Genomic DNA, 16576 nt, shown 5'->3' on the forward strand with positions numbered 1-16576 from the left:
AAAAGTTTGGTATAGTCACTTTAAAATAATTCCATGTACACATAATGTAAAAGGAAAGCTTTTAGACCATTATCTCATCAATCTCTGTTTCTGAATGTGAATAGTAAACTCCTTATGTTAAATAACCTTTTATTTTTCCTACTCTTTTAACTCTATAAAGTGTTTACTGATTATGATGTTGCATTTTTCATTCAGCAACACCGTGAGGTGCACAGAACAACCAAATGTAAGCAAAGTTCAAACTTCGCTTTATAATCTGCAATTTCAAAACGAAATTCATCACAATCGAAAACTTGTTCATCTTACATGAGAAGATGATAACCACTTTAAATCTGACCTGGAACAAATTTAGGGGGGGGGAACCTGGAAGCAGCATGAAAATGTGTTTCAATAGAAAACAGTGTTACCTTCAGGACGCATCAGCTGTATTCTATATCCCTGGTCTTGGCTGTATGATTCTGGTTAGAATCATTTTACAGATTCATTGCAGATTAGTAAATGTGCAAATTTATTCCCAACTTTACTTGAGGACATCAGTCATTGAACTGCAATACATGAATTATGATTTACGCCAATAAACCCTGCATATAATACAATGGGGAAAAACGGGTGACCAATTAAGGCAGTTACAGAGACAGTTTTCTTTTAATTTGTTATCAACAGGTTTTTTTTTTAATTAGTATCTGATAACCTCTGAGTAAGATTGTACCCAATGGGAACTCAGTAGTGTACATTGATAAGAAAATATTGTTATCAATACATACAATTATTATATTGATATAAATGTCAAAAAACATAAATGTGTTGCCAATGTTTGGGAAATACTTTAGGGTACATATATACATGATCAACATTACAAACAATAACATTTATTTCACAGCAGAAAGATTAAATATGGGATGTGCCAAAAACTACGCTGTAAACATTTGTTAATTTTCGGAATTATAATTTAAAAGTGTAATGTTCTTACCGTGTATTCTACAAGTCCTTCGACGTCTGTGTAAATGAAGCATTCAAATTGACATAGTGACAAAGACATGTACATGTACATAACTTGAATGGTTTTTTTTTTCCAAACTTTCTGCATTGATGTCTTTGCAACATTAGTACAATGGCCAAGACCATATACTTCGGAGTCCAAAGAAGAAGAAACAACTGAGCATTGTTGACAAATATTAAGAATTGTAGATGCCTTGCCTTGCCTCATTTTTCAAGGATATAGGCAGAAGCCAGGATAACACAAGGTTTCAATCACTTGGCTTGACAGGCTGTGATTAGTGGCATGAAACTATTCCAGAATCAGGATAGGGAATGTAAAACTGCTCCACAGATCAACTGCAGACATGTGTTTGAAATTCCTTGTGAATTTAGCAAAACTCAGGGTTCAGCTCCATTATGAGGATAGTAAATCACATACACTGTGTTTATCTGCAGCAAACAATGGCAAGGGGCCAGTGATGTAGTACTCGTACTCGGTACTCGTACTCCTCGAGTACTTTTTTGGAGTACTACTCGTACTTGTACTCGAATGTCGAAGTACTCGTACTCAAAATGACAGTACTTGTACTCGGGCATTAAAGTACTCGTACTCGACACGTCGAAATTGTACTCGATCATCAAAGTACTCGTACTCGAATAGCAGTACTCAGGAAAAAATGGTATAGCTTGACTTTACATACCACGGCCTTACTTTATCGATACTTTCAGTTTGAAATGGTTGATTGGCTTGTGGAGAAATCGAAAGTTTCCTGATTTTCCTCTGTGCACATCTGGACAAACACATTTAACAGCTAGCCATGAGTGGGTCTGTGTATCGGTCTGACTGGGCCCGGGCCAATTACGCACAGTAAACCATTTGCCCTGTGGCCATATTCGGAAGTATTCGTACTCGGACTTGTACTCGGAAGTACAGTACTCGTACTTGTACTCAGCAACCTAAGTGCTCGGCAGTACTTGGTACTCGGAAAAAAGAACTCGACTACAACACTGCAAGGGGCATTTCCAAAATATCCTCACCACATATCACAACATTGTACATGTACACTCGAAATGGTGGCTGTTACACCCTGGGCATATCTCAAAATATAAATCATTTATTATCTCAACCTTCAGCCTCTTCAACTCTGAATCAATCTAGTTACACTGAGCCAAAGCTGTCCAGAGATGGTGAATGTTCCTCCACATCCTCAAAGCTGCCGATGCTAGCCTTCTCTGCATCTTGTATGTTCACAAATTGTGGCTGGACAACTTTGGCCTCCTGAGGGAGCTGTTGTAGATGCTTTTGAAGGCTGGTGCAAATGTCCATGAGTACATGACAGAGGGCGGTATCAATGATGGCCTGTGGTGTCCAGACCTGGTGGCGGGGCAATAACCATTTTTTTGTATTTTAAAATAAGTACATGTATTTGAACAGGATGAAGATGGGTTAAAAATAAAGATAAAATCTGAGCAAGTAGGTCAACAGTCGTAGGTTCAAGTCCAACCTAAACTCACTCACATCACAAATTATACTGCTTATAACATAACACAGATCAAGGGCAAAATCTGATATTAAATATGAAAATAAAAATTTATACAAAAAAATGGTGTTTTCTTTTAAATTCAAAGGACTATTTTGATAATTTTATTGTGCAAGTTCTATTTCATTTGAGCAAATAGGTATATCGTTCCGCAAAACATACCAAACCGAACAACTTAATTCGGTTTGCTTTTCATGAAAGGGCCCAGAAGGTTCCACTGATGGCAAGCTTAACTCAGCAATAGATTTGGCTCTGTTCCAAATTTTAAATCAACTGTCTTCACTTCTAACTTTTATACTACCCAAAATTGTTATTGTTTTGTTGTGAATAACAATTAGTCAGATGGAATCATTCCACGAGGTGTTTTGTATCTTTTTAAAGCACAAAATTATTTTGAAAGATGAAATCGTGAAAAACCTATATAATCCACTGAACTGAAATCTTCACAGATTAATTTTTAACTTTCTAAATTTAAGCATTGTTATTAATAACCCTAAAGCAATGCAAATGGTCCTAATTGCTGTTCTCTTTTTTGTAATCCTTAATTTTTTTTTTTAGATAGGTACTTGTTGGTTGAAGAGGTGCCGTGGCGTAGCCACGGGGGGGCGTGGGGCGACAGCCCCCCCCATGAAACCTTGTCCCCCCCCAGTCGCCCCCCCCCCCTGAGATTTTGAGTTTCAAAAAAAATTATCATTGATCTACATGACGCCCCCCATGAAATGTTCCAGCCCCCCCCCCCCCTGAAAAATTCCTGGCTACGCCACTGAAGAGGTGAAAATCATACCTTAAAATTCAGATCAGTGTTGAGAATCCATGTAAACTTGGACTGGGATGGGTCACCATCAAGCCGTTCAAGTAACCATCCAGTGGGTCCATTGAATCCCCTGAAAGATACAACATGAATGGCATTTATCTTAATAGGTAGGGTTGTGCATTTAAGGGGAGTATGGGAACCGGGTACCCGATTGAAAAAAAAAAACACAGGTACCCGGGAATCTGTGAGAGAAACCCAAGCCCAAACTTCAGATCTCAGAAGTTGCTGTTCATCAGATTGTTTACAAAGGTCTGTATGATAATACTACCACATCAGTGCGTCACCTACAGCAAGATACAAGTGTGTACAGTGGAGCTTACAGCTTTACAGTGTAAATTGCAACTTTCGCAAGCGTCATGAATGTGAAATAGATGATTTGTTTTCCCACGTAACCTGGTTTTCATTAGTAACATTCCCCACAAGTGACATGCAAATCTGTCTTTTTCATTCTCTGAGAAGTTACTGAGTAATTTGTAAAGTTACAAGTACCCAATCCCATAATCTGTAACTGGTTCCTTACATCAATGATCGGGTACATGGGTACCCAGTTCCAATACACAGCCCTAGGTCAATAAAAAAAATGCATTAAGTTGGGACTTTTTGAAATCTAGAAATACAGGATCTACAACTAACTTTTACTGTGCTGTTCTCTTTGTGTGTTTTTCCACTGGGCAATACATGTACACAAAGTTCAGATTTAATCATTCGTACAACTTTGCTATTCAGTAAAGAAAAAAAAAGCTGGGTTTCATATTATAAAACTTTGCAACATTCCCAAAATATTCCATTGGAGTATTCATCCTTTTGCCTTACTAAACATGTTTTAAAACTTAACATTGTTTTTTTTTTTTAACTCATCCACCAATTACAGACAATATTTTGCATGGTGCATAATATACATGTAAGGTATCAAGTTTGGTGCCTATTTCACCTTCATTACTTGAGTACATTGTGTGCCAATTTAGCTTGTTAGGTTTGGACTCTGATGCATCCAAACCAAAAAGTTTACTCTGAGTTCCTGATTCACATACTGTGAGTAGGCCTGTCCTTGCACAGAGCAAAGAGTTTCACAAAAACTGTCGTTCACTGACATGAATATTTAGGCCGTGGGCCAAAGCCTGTAACGTGCAGTTTCATCTTAACTTTTTAGTAGCAACTTAATTTCTCGGTTATAAGTAGTTTGGAACATGTTAATTGATATTTTACAATGTGCACACCACATCGTTTTGCACAAGTAAGAAATAAAGGGGACTGTTTCCCCAATGTAACTTTACCGCATGAGGGTGATCGCTATGGGCCTCCAACAGGCAGGTGCGCGTTCCTCCATTGACCCCTGCCCGTGGGGTTAAAACATAGAAGTTATGGCAAAAATACTATTTGTGACCTGTTCTGTCAAAAGCAGACGGTTCTGGGCAGAGGTTGAAATTGAGATAGGGCAAAAAAACGCTGTGGGGGTGATTTTTTTCCATTTTCTAATTTTTGCATATTTGTAATCCTGAGCACGTCTAAAATATACTATACAAGTTTGAAACCCTAATTTGATCTCTAATTATAGTATTTTTGATGATTTGTTAAGGTATATCAGTTAAAGAAATTACTGTTTTGTGACGTTCGTGGCCATTTTCTCTGTTTTCTACTTTTCGACACAATGAACTTCAAAATAGCATAACTTTGTGCAGGAATGACCGGTTTCAAAAATTAAACCACCTATTAAAAGGAAACAGAACATATTTTAACAAATATGCAAAAATCTAATTTTTGACCTTATGCCCAGAAAAGTCTGATTTTGACAGAACAGGTCACATTTTTGACCAAAAATGGGCAAAATAATGAGAAAAAAATGTTTTCATAACGTTAATGTGCAATTTGGGCCAATGTGAACAACCAGACTCAGATTCAGCACTATCGAATTAGTAAAGTTGACCTTATTGCAAGGTGACACCAAAAAGTTAAGACAAACCTCAACTTCTAGACCTGATACAGATTTTGGCCCATGGCCTAATTGTTATGCATATTCATGGCCTTTCCTGCGGATGATTCACACAATGACCTACTAACTGACCTGACATACTGACTGCATGGAGGTTTCTTGGCATGTTCAACTGCAATGCTGCTACATACATGCACATCCCCTCGCTGCCAGTAATTCCGCACAGCAACAAAGTCCCTGCAAGTACAAATGTACCATCAGAAATGAGAAGATGAGGGTCAGAACTGAACAACGAGGGAACAATACAAAATGATGAAAGTACCATTTGGAAGTCAAACACTGGATTCAGACAGCTTTGGGAGACAGCAGTCCTAGGTTCCTGAAGAAACCTAGCAATGGAATGGTACCAATGTTGCAGTGATGTAGTGCCTTGATGCTGGGCCTTGGCCTTAAGGCTACCTTAAGGCTGGACTTTAGGGCCTTGGCCTCGAGGCTTGAGGGCAAAAGCCTTGGCCTTGGCCTTGGCCTTGAGGGATCACGGCCTTGCAATTTTGAGTCAAGGCTCTTCAAGGCCCATAGACTTTTGCTTTTTCCAGATAAATCTGTTCGAAATTTTGCTGTTACCATTTTAATCGTATTACCATGGAGGAGGGAAACCCCTTGTAGATTTGTGTGTTGGGCACACTTCCACTTTTATAGCATATGTTGTTACCATTGCAGTATATTTGCTGCAAAAATATTCTGTACACTTGTGGGGCTAATGAGATGATCACTTAAATTGCATACAATTATGGAATATCTATCTGATTGGTTGTATGTCTCCCTGATAAGTGCTAAAGATTTGCATGTATCTGTTTTAGATAATGCTGATATTTCTGACCATGTTGGCCCAGCAAATAAACATTTCCCAAATCAGTTTCTTGGATCCCCCTTTTGTTACACTCGGGAGAATTGTGCGTCAATATAGAAGTAAATCTTTATTTTGTTTTAGTTAAACCATATTGAAGACCTGAACTTATACTTTAATAGATCTAATGCAGTCATAAAACGGTGTATGCGAGCAGTTGATTGCAATTTAAGACATGTTGTTGTTCTTAATGGGCGATTCGTGATGATGTGTCATGTGACTATAATTAGTTCTATATCAGTGGTCATTTTATAAAACAGGGCCTTGGCTTTTGCCTTAGCCTTGAGGGTTAAGCCTTGGCCTTGAGGCTTGAAGGTCTAAGCCTTGGCCTTGGCCTTGAGGGTCAAAGCCTTGGCCTTGAAGGTTTAAGCCTTTGCTCCAACACTGCAATGTTGAGGTAGTGTTGGAACTGTCTGTCTAACGTATAGTTCCCCACTGGGCAGGGTTGAAAAACTTGAAATTCAAACCTTGGTTTCCAGGTACCTTCCATATCCCAACCAGGTTCAGATTTTATCTTAGAACATGTGCCATATTCATTTACGTCATATGAATACATATTCAAAACTGAATTTTAAGTGGTCTTTTTACCATCATGTGCCAGCTGAATGGTTTGCTATTTCTGCAAATGCAGATTAACACAGGGTCAGGGAGAAAGACACAAGCACAGTCATGGGGGTTACCTATGTGATAGTCCATTGCATATGTATGCTTTTTACTGGGCAATCTTTGAAACTATTGCACAGGGTGCGCTGCAGTGTGTTTCCAATTAACTTAGGGGCCATTCAAATTTTCGATGCTTTTAAATTTCGAATTTTTTTTCCCCCGAAATGTGGGTGGGTGGGTCATATTAATTTATTGACATTTTTGTTAATCGAAATTCACTTTTTTCAATTAAAAAGATAGAAAATAGAAAACAAAAGCTCTTTGGACTTGCCAAATCAACTCTGTGCGTTCCGATTCGTAAACCCTTTGCCCATACTGCACCGTACGGGTACAGTATGCATCCGGTACATATACAATATACCGTATATTGTGTATACGTCCATCTGAGCACCATATGCATGAGCACCATGTGCATGGGGACCAGTGAAGTTAGACTTAAAGCATGCGAAAAATCAGTGCGACGTGCAAATGGAGCGGGATGGCAGGTTCATTTCGTCTTAATATTCGCCATGAGTGTCGGTTACGAATCGTGACAGCGAAATAAACCTACTTGTGTTCAAGACTACTTAGGCAACCTGCATGCGCTATGCGCATAGTATATCTGCATGCAATGAACATGGCAGCGTCCACATGTCTGGAAAGTGCAGCACGAGTTGAGAGTTCAAATTTTTTTCTATCCAACTATGGCTAGTCAGATGTACAGGCAGGGTACAGCCTCAAGTAGCAGAAGCAGCAGTGACATCACGTGTGCGGGGTGTCTCTGGCTGACAGGCTGTCAAGTGGGGAGTTGAGGAGGACAGCTGGAGTGGAGGGGATCGGTATCGTTTTGAGGAGGCATAGGCTGAGGTGGTATGGTCATGTGGAGAGAAAGGAAGATGCCAGCTGGGTCAAGAGGTGTACCAAACTAGTAGCGGGTGGGCCCACACCCATTGGCCGACCACGCAAGATGTGGCAGAGCTCCGTGACTGATGACATGCGACTGCTTGGAGTCAATGCGAGGGATGCGACGGACAGGGCCAAGTGGAGGAGAGCCATAGGGAGAAAGCAGGTCAACCCAGAACAGACTGGACAACGGCCTTAAAACCGAGGATGATAAAACACAGTTTCGAGTTATCCGAGTTTGAGCTAATGAGAGTTTACTGTATTTATGAATTTGTTTTGGGAACAATTTTGAGGTCATGATGCTGGCGCAAGGGTCTATGCAAAAGTCTACTTACAGTACTTCCAGAAAAATCAATATCCACTGAAAAAAAATCTTACCTGCCAGCTACTATATTGCCTGGTCCCCCTGTGCTTACATTATACAGAATATCTGTGTGGTCATCAATCTGTTGTAGAACCTCACTCACAAGAACTGTTGGGTTCCAACTTGGAGTATTCTCAGCTTTATCCCAGAGTACAACCACAACTTGCTCTGGAGGAACTGGTAACTGGGTCTGAATGAACAACAATCAAGTATTAGATTATGGAGGATTTGAAAGGATTAAGGAAGGTAGATTTGATTAACATACAAATCTCCATCCCCTCCAATATGAGATTTGTGCTTAAACAAGAGACGGTGCTTATTGACCACCTTTGAGAGCCCCGTGAACGGAACACACCGCATGCGCGTACTGTTTGTGCGCGAAGTACGCATGACTTATTTTATTCTGAATGTGCACGAAGCCAAAGCATCTTTGCGTGAGCGTCAGGTGTCGTCGGCAATACGTTCGTATGTCACTCCAAGTGGTCTCCCCCAACTCTCCCTTTCTTACCGTTGGGGGGTATTTGTGCACGGAGCCCTCTGCCAATATGACTCAATTAAGAATACTGAAGTTCTTTTTTGTTCAACAAGAGAAACACATTAAAACATCCATCATACCTCTAATTTGTAGACCTTTCCCTTGATGCTGTCAAATCTATTACTTGTGATAACTGCATTATATTCCTCTTTCTTCAACTCATTACGCCAGCCGTCATGCTTGGCTAAAATTCTGTCCAGGAATCGTAGTGACTCCTTAGCCCTCTGAAGGTACTCTTGTTCCTGAATGAAAAAGCAACAATAGACAGATGTAATTACCTGTATGATGCAAGGATCCTGATCATGATTTTCTTTCTCTTTTAATTGGTTCAGTGCTAAGTTAATTTTAACGGTGCTAAGTTACTAATCTTACTTGAAAGTTATAAACTCCCACGCTTCCAAAACATTTTTGTGCTGGTGGTGGCTATTTTTGAAAGCACTACTGCAGCTCAAACTGAGTTCCATCCAGAGTGACACTTTATTACCAGTTCCTCCAACCATACTCTTAAATTCCTTGATCAAAATCTCGCACTACAAACACGAGGTGCAAACCCATTGAAAATTATTTAGTCTGGTCCTCAAGTACTCCACTGCGCACACTGCATTGATGTCTATCAGGTTCTTGAATGCATTGCTTATTAGACTTGTCATCGGTCCATCCATTATCGTAAATTAGGGCCTATTATATATTTCGCCAGAAGTTTTCGGGCGATATTCCGGAAACAGAAAACGTTGGAAATCTGGAATCCGCATAAAATTCCGCAGACGTTTGACTAAAATCCGGAAAAATCTGGACAAATCTCACCCCTGCCCTTGAGAATATCACACAGAATTTATCTACTGTGTGTGCATAGAGACCATAACAGAAACAAGCTATAAACAAAGATCAAAACCAGGAGTCTAGTGAATCTTTCAGGTTGACTACTATGTACAGGCTTAGAATGAACAATAAACAACCTCATATACGTATTTTAGACGGCATATCTTTTATTTTCATACGTCAACCATGTCATATTTGAAAGCTAGATACGGATAATCCATCAAAACTACTTTTTAATATGAAAAGTCGTAAAGACACACTTTTCCTTTCTAAACCACAGCCTCTTAGACCTTCCTCTTCAAGGTTGATGGAGTGTCACTCACCTGAAAAGAAGCAGCAAGGATGACAGAGTGTTACTTACCTCAACAGAAGCAGCAAGGTTGACAGTGTCACTCACTTCAACAGACGCAGCAAGCTTGACAGAGTGTCACCCAACTCAATAGAAGCAGCAAGCTTGACAGAGTGTCACTCACCTCAATAGACGCAGCAAGGTCGACAGTGTCACTCACCTCAATAAAAGCAGCAAGGTTGACAGAGTGTCACTCACCACAACAGAAGCAGCAAGGTTAACAGAGCATCGCTCACCTCAATAGAAGCAGCAAGGTTGACAGAGCATCGCTCACCTCAATAGAAGCAGCAAGGATGACAGAGTGTTACTTACCTCAATAGATGCAGCAAGGTAGACAGAGTGTCACTCACCTCAATAGAAGCAGCAATGTTGACAGAGAGAGTCACTCACCTCAATAGAAGCAGCAAGGTTGACAGAGTGTCACTCACCTCAATAGAAGCAGCAAGGTTGACAGAGTGTCACTCACCACAACAGAAGCAGCAAGGTTGACAGAGTGTCACTCACCACAACAGAAGCAGCAAGGTTGACAGAGTGTCACTCACCACAACAGAAGCAGCAAGGTTGACAGAGTGTCACCCAACTCAATAGAAGCAGCAAGCTTGACAGAGTGTCACTCACCTCAATAGAAGCAGCAAGGTTGACAGTGTCACTCACCACAATAGACGCATCAAGGTTGACAGAGCATCGCTCACCTCAATAGAAGCAGCAATGTTGACAGAGAGAGTCACTCACCACAATAGAAGCATCAAGGTTGACAGAGTGTCACTCACCTCAACAGAAGCAGCAAGGTTGACAGTGTCACTCACCACAATAGACGCATCAAGGTTGACAGAGTGTCACTCACCTCAATAGAAGCAGCAATGTTGACAGAGAGAGTCACTCACCACAATAGAAGCATCAAGGTTGACAGAGTGTCACTCACCTCAACAGAAGCAGCAAGGTTGACAGTGTCACTCACCACAATAGACGCATCAAGGTTGACAGAGTGTCACTCACCTCAATAGAAGCAGCAATGTTGACAGAGAGAGTCACTCACCACAATAGAAGCATCAAGGTTGACAGAGTGTCACTCACCTCAACAGAAGCAGCAAGGTTGACAGTGTCACTCACCTCAATAGACGCAGCAAGGTTGACAGAGTGTCACTCACCTCAATAGAAGCAGCAAGGTTAACAGAGCATCGCTCACCTCAATAGAAGCAGCAATGTTGACAGAGAGAGTCACTCACCACAATAGAAGCATCAAGGTTGACAGAGTGTCACTCACCTCAACAGAAGCAGCAAGGTTGACAGTGTCACTCACCACAATAGACGCATCAAGGTTGACAGAGTGTCACTCACCTCAATAGAAGCAGCAATGTTGACAGAGAGAGTCACTCACCACAATAGAAGCATCAAGGTTGACAGAGTGTCACTCACCTCAACAGAAGCAGCAAGGTTGACAGTGTCACTCACCACAATAGACGCATCAAGGTTGACAGAGTGTCACTCACCTCAATAGAAGCAGCAATGTTGACAGAGAGAGTCACTCACCACAATAGACGCATCAAGGTTGACAGAGTGTCACTCACCTCAACAGAAGCAGCAAGGTTGACAGTGTCACTCACCTCAATAGACGCAGCAAGGTTGACAGAGTGTCACTCACCTCAATAGAAGCACCAAGGTTAACAGAGCATCGCTCACCTCAATAGAAGCAGCAAGGATGACAGAGTGTTACTTACCTCAATAGACGCAGCAAGGTTGACAGTGTCACTCACCTCAATAGAAGCAGCAATGTTGACAGAGAGAGTCACTCACCTCAATAGAAGCAGCAAGGTTGACAGAGTGTCACTCACCTCAATAGATGCAGCAAGGTTGACAGTGTCACTCACCTCAATAGAAGCAGCAAGGTTGACAGAGTGTCACTCACCTCAATAGATGCAGCAAGGTTGACAGTGTCACTCACCTCAATAGAAGCAGCAAGGTTGACAGAGTGTCACTCACCTCAATAGAAGCAGCAAGGTCGACAGAGTGTCACTCACCTCAATAGAAGCAGCAAGGTTGACAGAGTGTCACTCACCACAACAGAAGCAGCAAGGTTGACAGAGTGTCACTCACCACAACAGAAGCAGCAAGGTTGACAGAGTGTCACTCACCTCAATAGAAGCAGCAAGGTTGACAGAGTGTCACTCACCACAACAGAAGCAGCAAGGTTGACAGAGTGTCACTCACCTCAATAGAAGCAGCAAGGTTGACAGAGTGTCACTCACCACAATAGAAGCATCAAGGTTGACAGAGTGTCACTCACCTCAACAGAAGCAGCAAGGTTGACAGTGTCACTCACCTCAATAGAAGCAGCAAGGTTGACAGAGTGTCACTCAACTCAATAGAAGCAGCAAGGTTAACAGAGCATCGCTCACCTCAATAGAAGCAGCAAGGATGACAGAGTGTTACTTACCTCAATAGACGCAGCAAGGTTGACAGTGTCACTCACCTCAATAGAAGCAGCAATGTTGACAGAGAGAGTCACTCACCTCAATAGAAGCAGCAAGGTTGACAGAGTGTCACTCACCTCAATAGATGCAGCAAGGTTGACAGTGTCACTCACCTCAATAGAAGCAGCAAGGTTGACAGAGTGTCACTCACCTCAATAGAAGCAGCAAGGTTGACAGAGTGTCACTCAACTCAATAGAAGCAGCAAGGTCGACAGAGTGTCACTCACCTCAATAGAAGCAGCAAGGTTGACAGAGTGTTACTCAACTCAATAGAAGCAGCAAGGTTGACAGAGCATCGCTCACCTCAATAGAAGCAGCAAGGTTGACAGAGTGTCACTCACCACAACAGAAGCAGCAAGGTCGACAGAGTGTCACTCACCTCAATAGAAGCAGCAAGGTCGACAGAGTGTCACTCACCTCAATAGAAGCAGCAAGGTTGACAGAGTGTCACTCACCTCAATAGAAGCAGCAAGGTTGACAGAGTGTCACTCAACTCAATAGAAGCAGCAAGGTCGACAGAGTGTCACTCACCTCAATAGAAGCAGCAAGGTTGACAGAGTGTTACTCAACTCAATAGAAGCAGCAAGGTTGACAGAGCATCGCTCACCTCAATAGAAGCAGCAAGGTTGACAGAGTGTCACTCACCACAACAGAAGCAGCAAGGTCGACAGAGTGTCACTCACCTCAATAGAAGCAGCAAGGTCGACAGAGTGTCACTCAACTCAATAGAAGCAGCAAGGTCGACAGAGTGTCACTCACCTCAATAGAAGCAGCAAGGTTGACAGAGTGTTACTTACCTCAATTGAAGCAGCAAGGTAGACAGAGCATCGCTCACCTCAATAGAAGCAGCAAGGTTGACAGAGTGTCACTCAACTCAATAGAAGCAGCAAGGTTGACAGAGCATCGCTCACCTCAATAGAAGCAGCAAGGTTGACAGAGTGTTACTCAACTCAATAGAAGCAGCAAGGTTGACAGAGCATCGCTCACCTCAATAGAAGCAGCAATGTTGACAGAGAGAGTCACTCACCTCAATAGAAGCAGCAAGGTTGACAGAGTGTTACTCAACTCAATAGAAGCAGCAAGGTTGACAGAGCATCACTCACCTCAATAGAAGCAGCAAGGTTGACAGAGTGTTACTCAACTCAATAGAAGCAGCAAGGTAGACAGAGCATCGCTCACCTCAATAGAAGCAGCAAGGATGACAGAGTGTTACTTACCTCAATAGAAGCAGCAAGGTAGACAGAGCATCGCTCACCTCAATAGAAGCAGCAAGGTTGAAAGAGTGTTACCTCAACTGAAGCAGCAAGGTTGACAGAGTGTTTACTCACCTGAATAGAAGCAGCAAGGTTGACAGAACTTCCTCTTTGACTGTTTGGCAAGGATTGGAACTCTGATGCATGGGAGCGAAGACTTCCACTGTAGTCAGATCCACTCTCTTCATCTGAGGCTACATATATGGGAACAAAGAACAAGAAATTAGCACATAGCAAGAGTAGGGTAATGAAACCTAGGGAACATGCCCATTTCTCCAGGGTGCTGTGTAATTTCCAGAAACTTTCAAGATAACTGAAACTAAAATAGAAGACAATGATGCTCTTTTCCTGTGTAACTTTTTTATTTCCTAACTTTTCATGTGAGAACTATTGTTTTATTACACAATTACATGTTATTTTCATTGTTGGAAGTCCATGTTAAAAAATGGTAATTACAAGGTTTCAATATTTAAACTAGATCATTACAAAATCATCATTATTGAGATCACGTTATATTCACAAAAATTATGCAGTTCATGCACTATGATCACATTTAATTCAACAGGTAGTTGTTGTGCAACTATCAACAGTGCCCTCACTGGCAGCAATAAAGTGAGCACAGTCAATTGAGGTAAAGTATCTTGCAGAAGGACACCAGCACCCTGACTGACTGGTAATAAGGAGTAAATAAGACTTAAGGGTTTGCTTGATGGCCACGATCAATTGAATGGGAGCAGGGGTGAGTGTGAAGTTCAGAAAAAAATAGCTGAACCTGCAAGCGTGAAGCACGAAGCCCATATGGCGTGGGGTCCGGGGCCTGCTCAAGGGCCCCCGGAAAATTTTGAAATGTAGGTGCTCTGTGGTGCATTTTACAGCCTCCTGGGTCAACTATTGGTCGAAAATGTTTTGCAATTTATGCATGTTTCTAAGTAAATTTTTTCCTTCATATTGGCTTGAAACTGCTTAAATGGACAACTTGAATATGAAAACTGTGTTAAAATTTTTTAGTCTTATTTCAAGGCTTTATATTTGCAATGAGACGTGTGCAAAGTGATCTTTTTTCGAGGTTTACAGCAAGTTATTGTGGAGATCATTGTGTGTCACTACTTACACAGACACAGGAACGGCTGCAAAGAGTCCCAACGCGCTTCATGGCGCATGTGTGAATATTCATATTTATCTGCAGCCAATCACAGCGCAATGACTGTTGGTTCCCCGGATGCTGTTCACACGCGGCTTCGAGCTGGAAAATGCATGCACATCTTATACGGCACATGTATAATACACGTACATGGGTGATTGTACTTGCTTGAGTACTCGCTTGCACAACAGAGCTACATTGTAGAGCAGATCGACAATGTTTTTCGCGCACGTTCGGTGGCCGCGAAAAATAAAATCAATGCTTACGCGCGGGGGAAAAAGTGGGGAAAAATCTGGACCATCGGTAGAAAAAAAAAGGGACACAAAATGCAGCACGCTTAACAAAAAAGCGGTAATCTGCCAAAAATTGGAGATTTCACACCCCAGTGGGAGGTTAGTGCTAAAACCATGTGAATGAAAGATATCTCTTAAGTGAGTTGTGTGGTTCCGAGAAATTCCTCTCAGAACCACACAACTCACTAATAAGGAGTACTTGACACCATGTCTACTTACCTTGAGATCCCTCTGGGGAGTAAAATCTGATAGGCTCACTGTTGCCAGGAAATGCTTCATGTTGCAACAAAGGAGTTCGCTCTGTAATATTTTCTTGGCCAATCAGATTTGCAAGCTCTGCGAAAGATAATTACAATAAGATTATAAGTTTATTGAACAACAAAATAACAACATACCAACATCAAAATGAACACTTCATCAAATTGAGAATTTCACACCACTAAATGTATAATGTTAGTCATGAAGACAAAATGACCAACACGATCCATATCGCATAGTATCAGTGTGCATGGATGCCATGTGTATGGGCAACCATGTGGGTGCACCGCATGCGGAAAATTAAGATAACACGCTGTTTACACGGCTACTAGTACAAGCATTAAGACCTTAAAATACAAGAAAACTAAAAATTCTTAAATGAAAATGCATAGAAAGAGTGATAAATTAATGTGAATTAAGTCAAATTTTTTTTAGGAATATGACCATGTAAGGCAATGTGGTCCCAGTGCTATAGACTGTTCCTGGTCCTTACATCCTGGTCCTTACATCGACTATTATCTGTATAGCGGCGGTCAATGGCGGGAACCAGTCTACCATTACCATACGCATGCTGCATGTGCTTCACATGCGCAAAGGAAAGTTGGCTGATTGTGTCAGGAAAAGAAAACAGAGATTCCACATACATGTGCAGCACAGGATCTCAAAGCAACTTGATCAAAAGTCATTAATATTTGTTTGAGGAAAAAAAGAAAAAAAAACAAGTCAGGTGTGTTTACAAACACAAATGCCCCGCAACCGTGACTGTTTCCATGACATAACACCACTCTAACATCAACTTACATCTACCTTGGTCAAATGGAACGTTCATTGACAGCATTAGTGTCTTCTGTAGGTTTTATATGAATCAATCCCTAATCCCTATGATCTCAGAATAAATACAAGATTTCCATTGTTTTAGCCACTGTGACCTTGACCCTTGACCTTTCGACCCCCAATGCGATAGGCTCCTTAGGATTGCCAAGGACAATCCACAAACCAAATTTGAAGTTCCTATGTAAAGCATATCTCAAGTTATCACGCTGACAAAATTTCTTTAGTTTTTGCCACTGTGACCTTGACCCTTGACCTTTTGGCCCCAAATGCAAAAGGCTTCTTAGGATTGCCAAGGACAATCCACAAACCAAATTTGAAGTTCATATGTAAAGTATATCTCAAGTTATCGCGCTGACAAAATTTCTATTGTTTCAGCCACTGTGACCTTGACCCTTGACCTTTTGGCCCCAAATGCAAAAGGCTTCTTAGAATTGCCAAGGACAATCCACAAACCAAATTTGAAGTTCATATGTAAAGTATTTCTCAAGTTATCGCGCTGACAAAATTTCTATTGTTTCAGCCACTGTGACCTTGACCCTTGACC

At 41.4% G+C, this 16576-nt stretch overlaps 1 protein-coding gene across 1 annotated transcript in view; it reads right to left on the reverse strand.

The window, feature by feature from the left end:
* Positions 1–1743: 1743 nt before the first annotated feature.
* Positions 1744–16576, reverse strand: part of LOC119720141 (stAR-related lipid transfer protein 3-like) — a 38996-nt gene continuing 24163 nt past the window's right edge. Inside the window, exons 6-12 of the mRNA XM_038189698.1 lie at positions 15160–15276; positions 13582–13700; positions 8695–8856; positions 8094–8269; positions 5396–5500; positions 3304–3403; positions 1744–2353 (exon numbers count right to left, since the gene is read on the reverse strand). Coding sequence (XP_038045626.1) covers positions 2138–2353; positions 3304–3403; positions 5396–5500; positions 8094–8269; positions 8695–8856; positions 13582–13700; positions 15160–15276 — 995 coding nt within the window. The 3' untranslated portion in view covers positions 1744–2137. The remainder of the gene's footprint in view (positions 2354–3303; positions 3404–5395; positions 5501–8093; positions 8270–8694; positions 8857–13581; positions 13701–15159; positions 15277–16576) is intronic.

Source organism: Patiria miniata, unplaced genomic scaffold (genome assembly GCF_015706575.1).
Source record: "Patiria miniata isolate m_02_andy unplaced genomic scaffold, ASM1570657v1 HiC_scaffold_9, whole genome shotgun sequence".
Lineage (NCBI taxonomy): Eukaryota > Metazoa > Echinodermata > Asteroidea > Valvatida > Asterinidae > Patiria > Patiria miniata.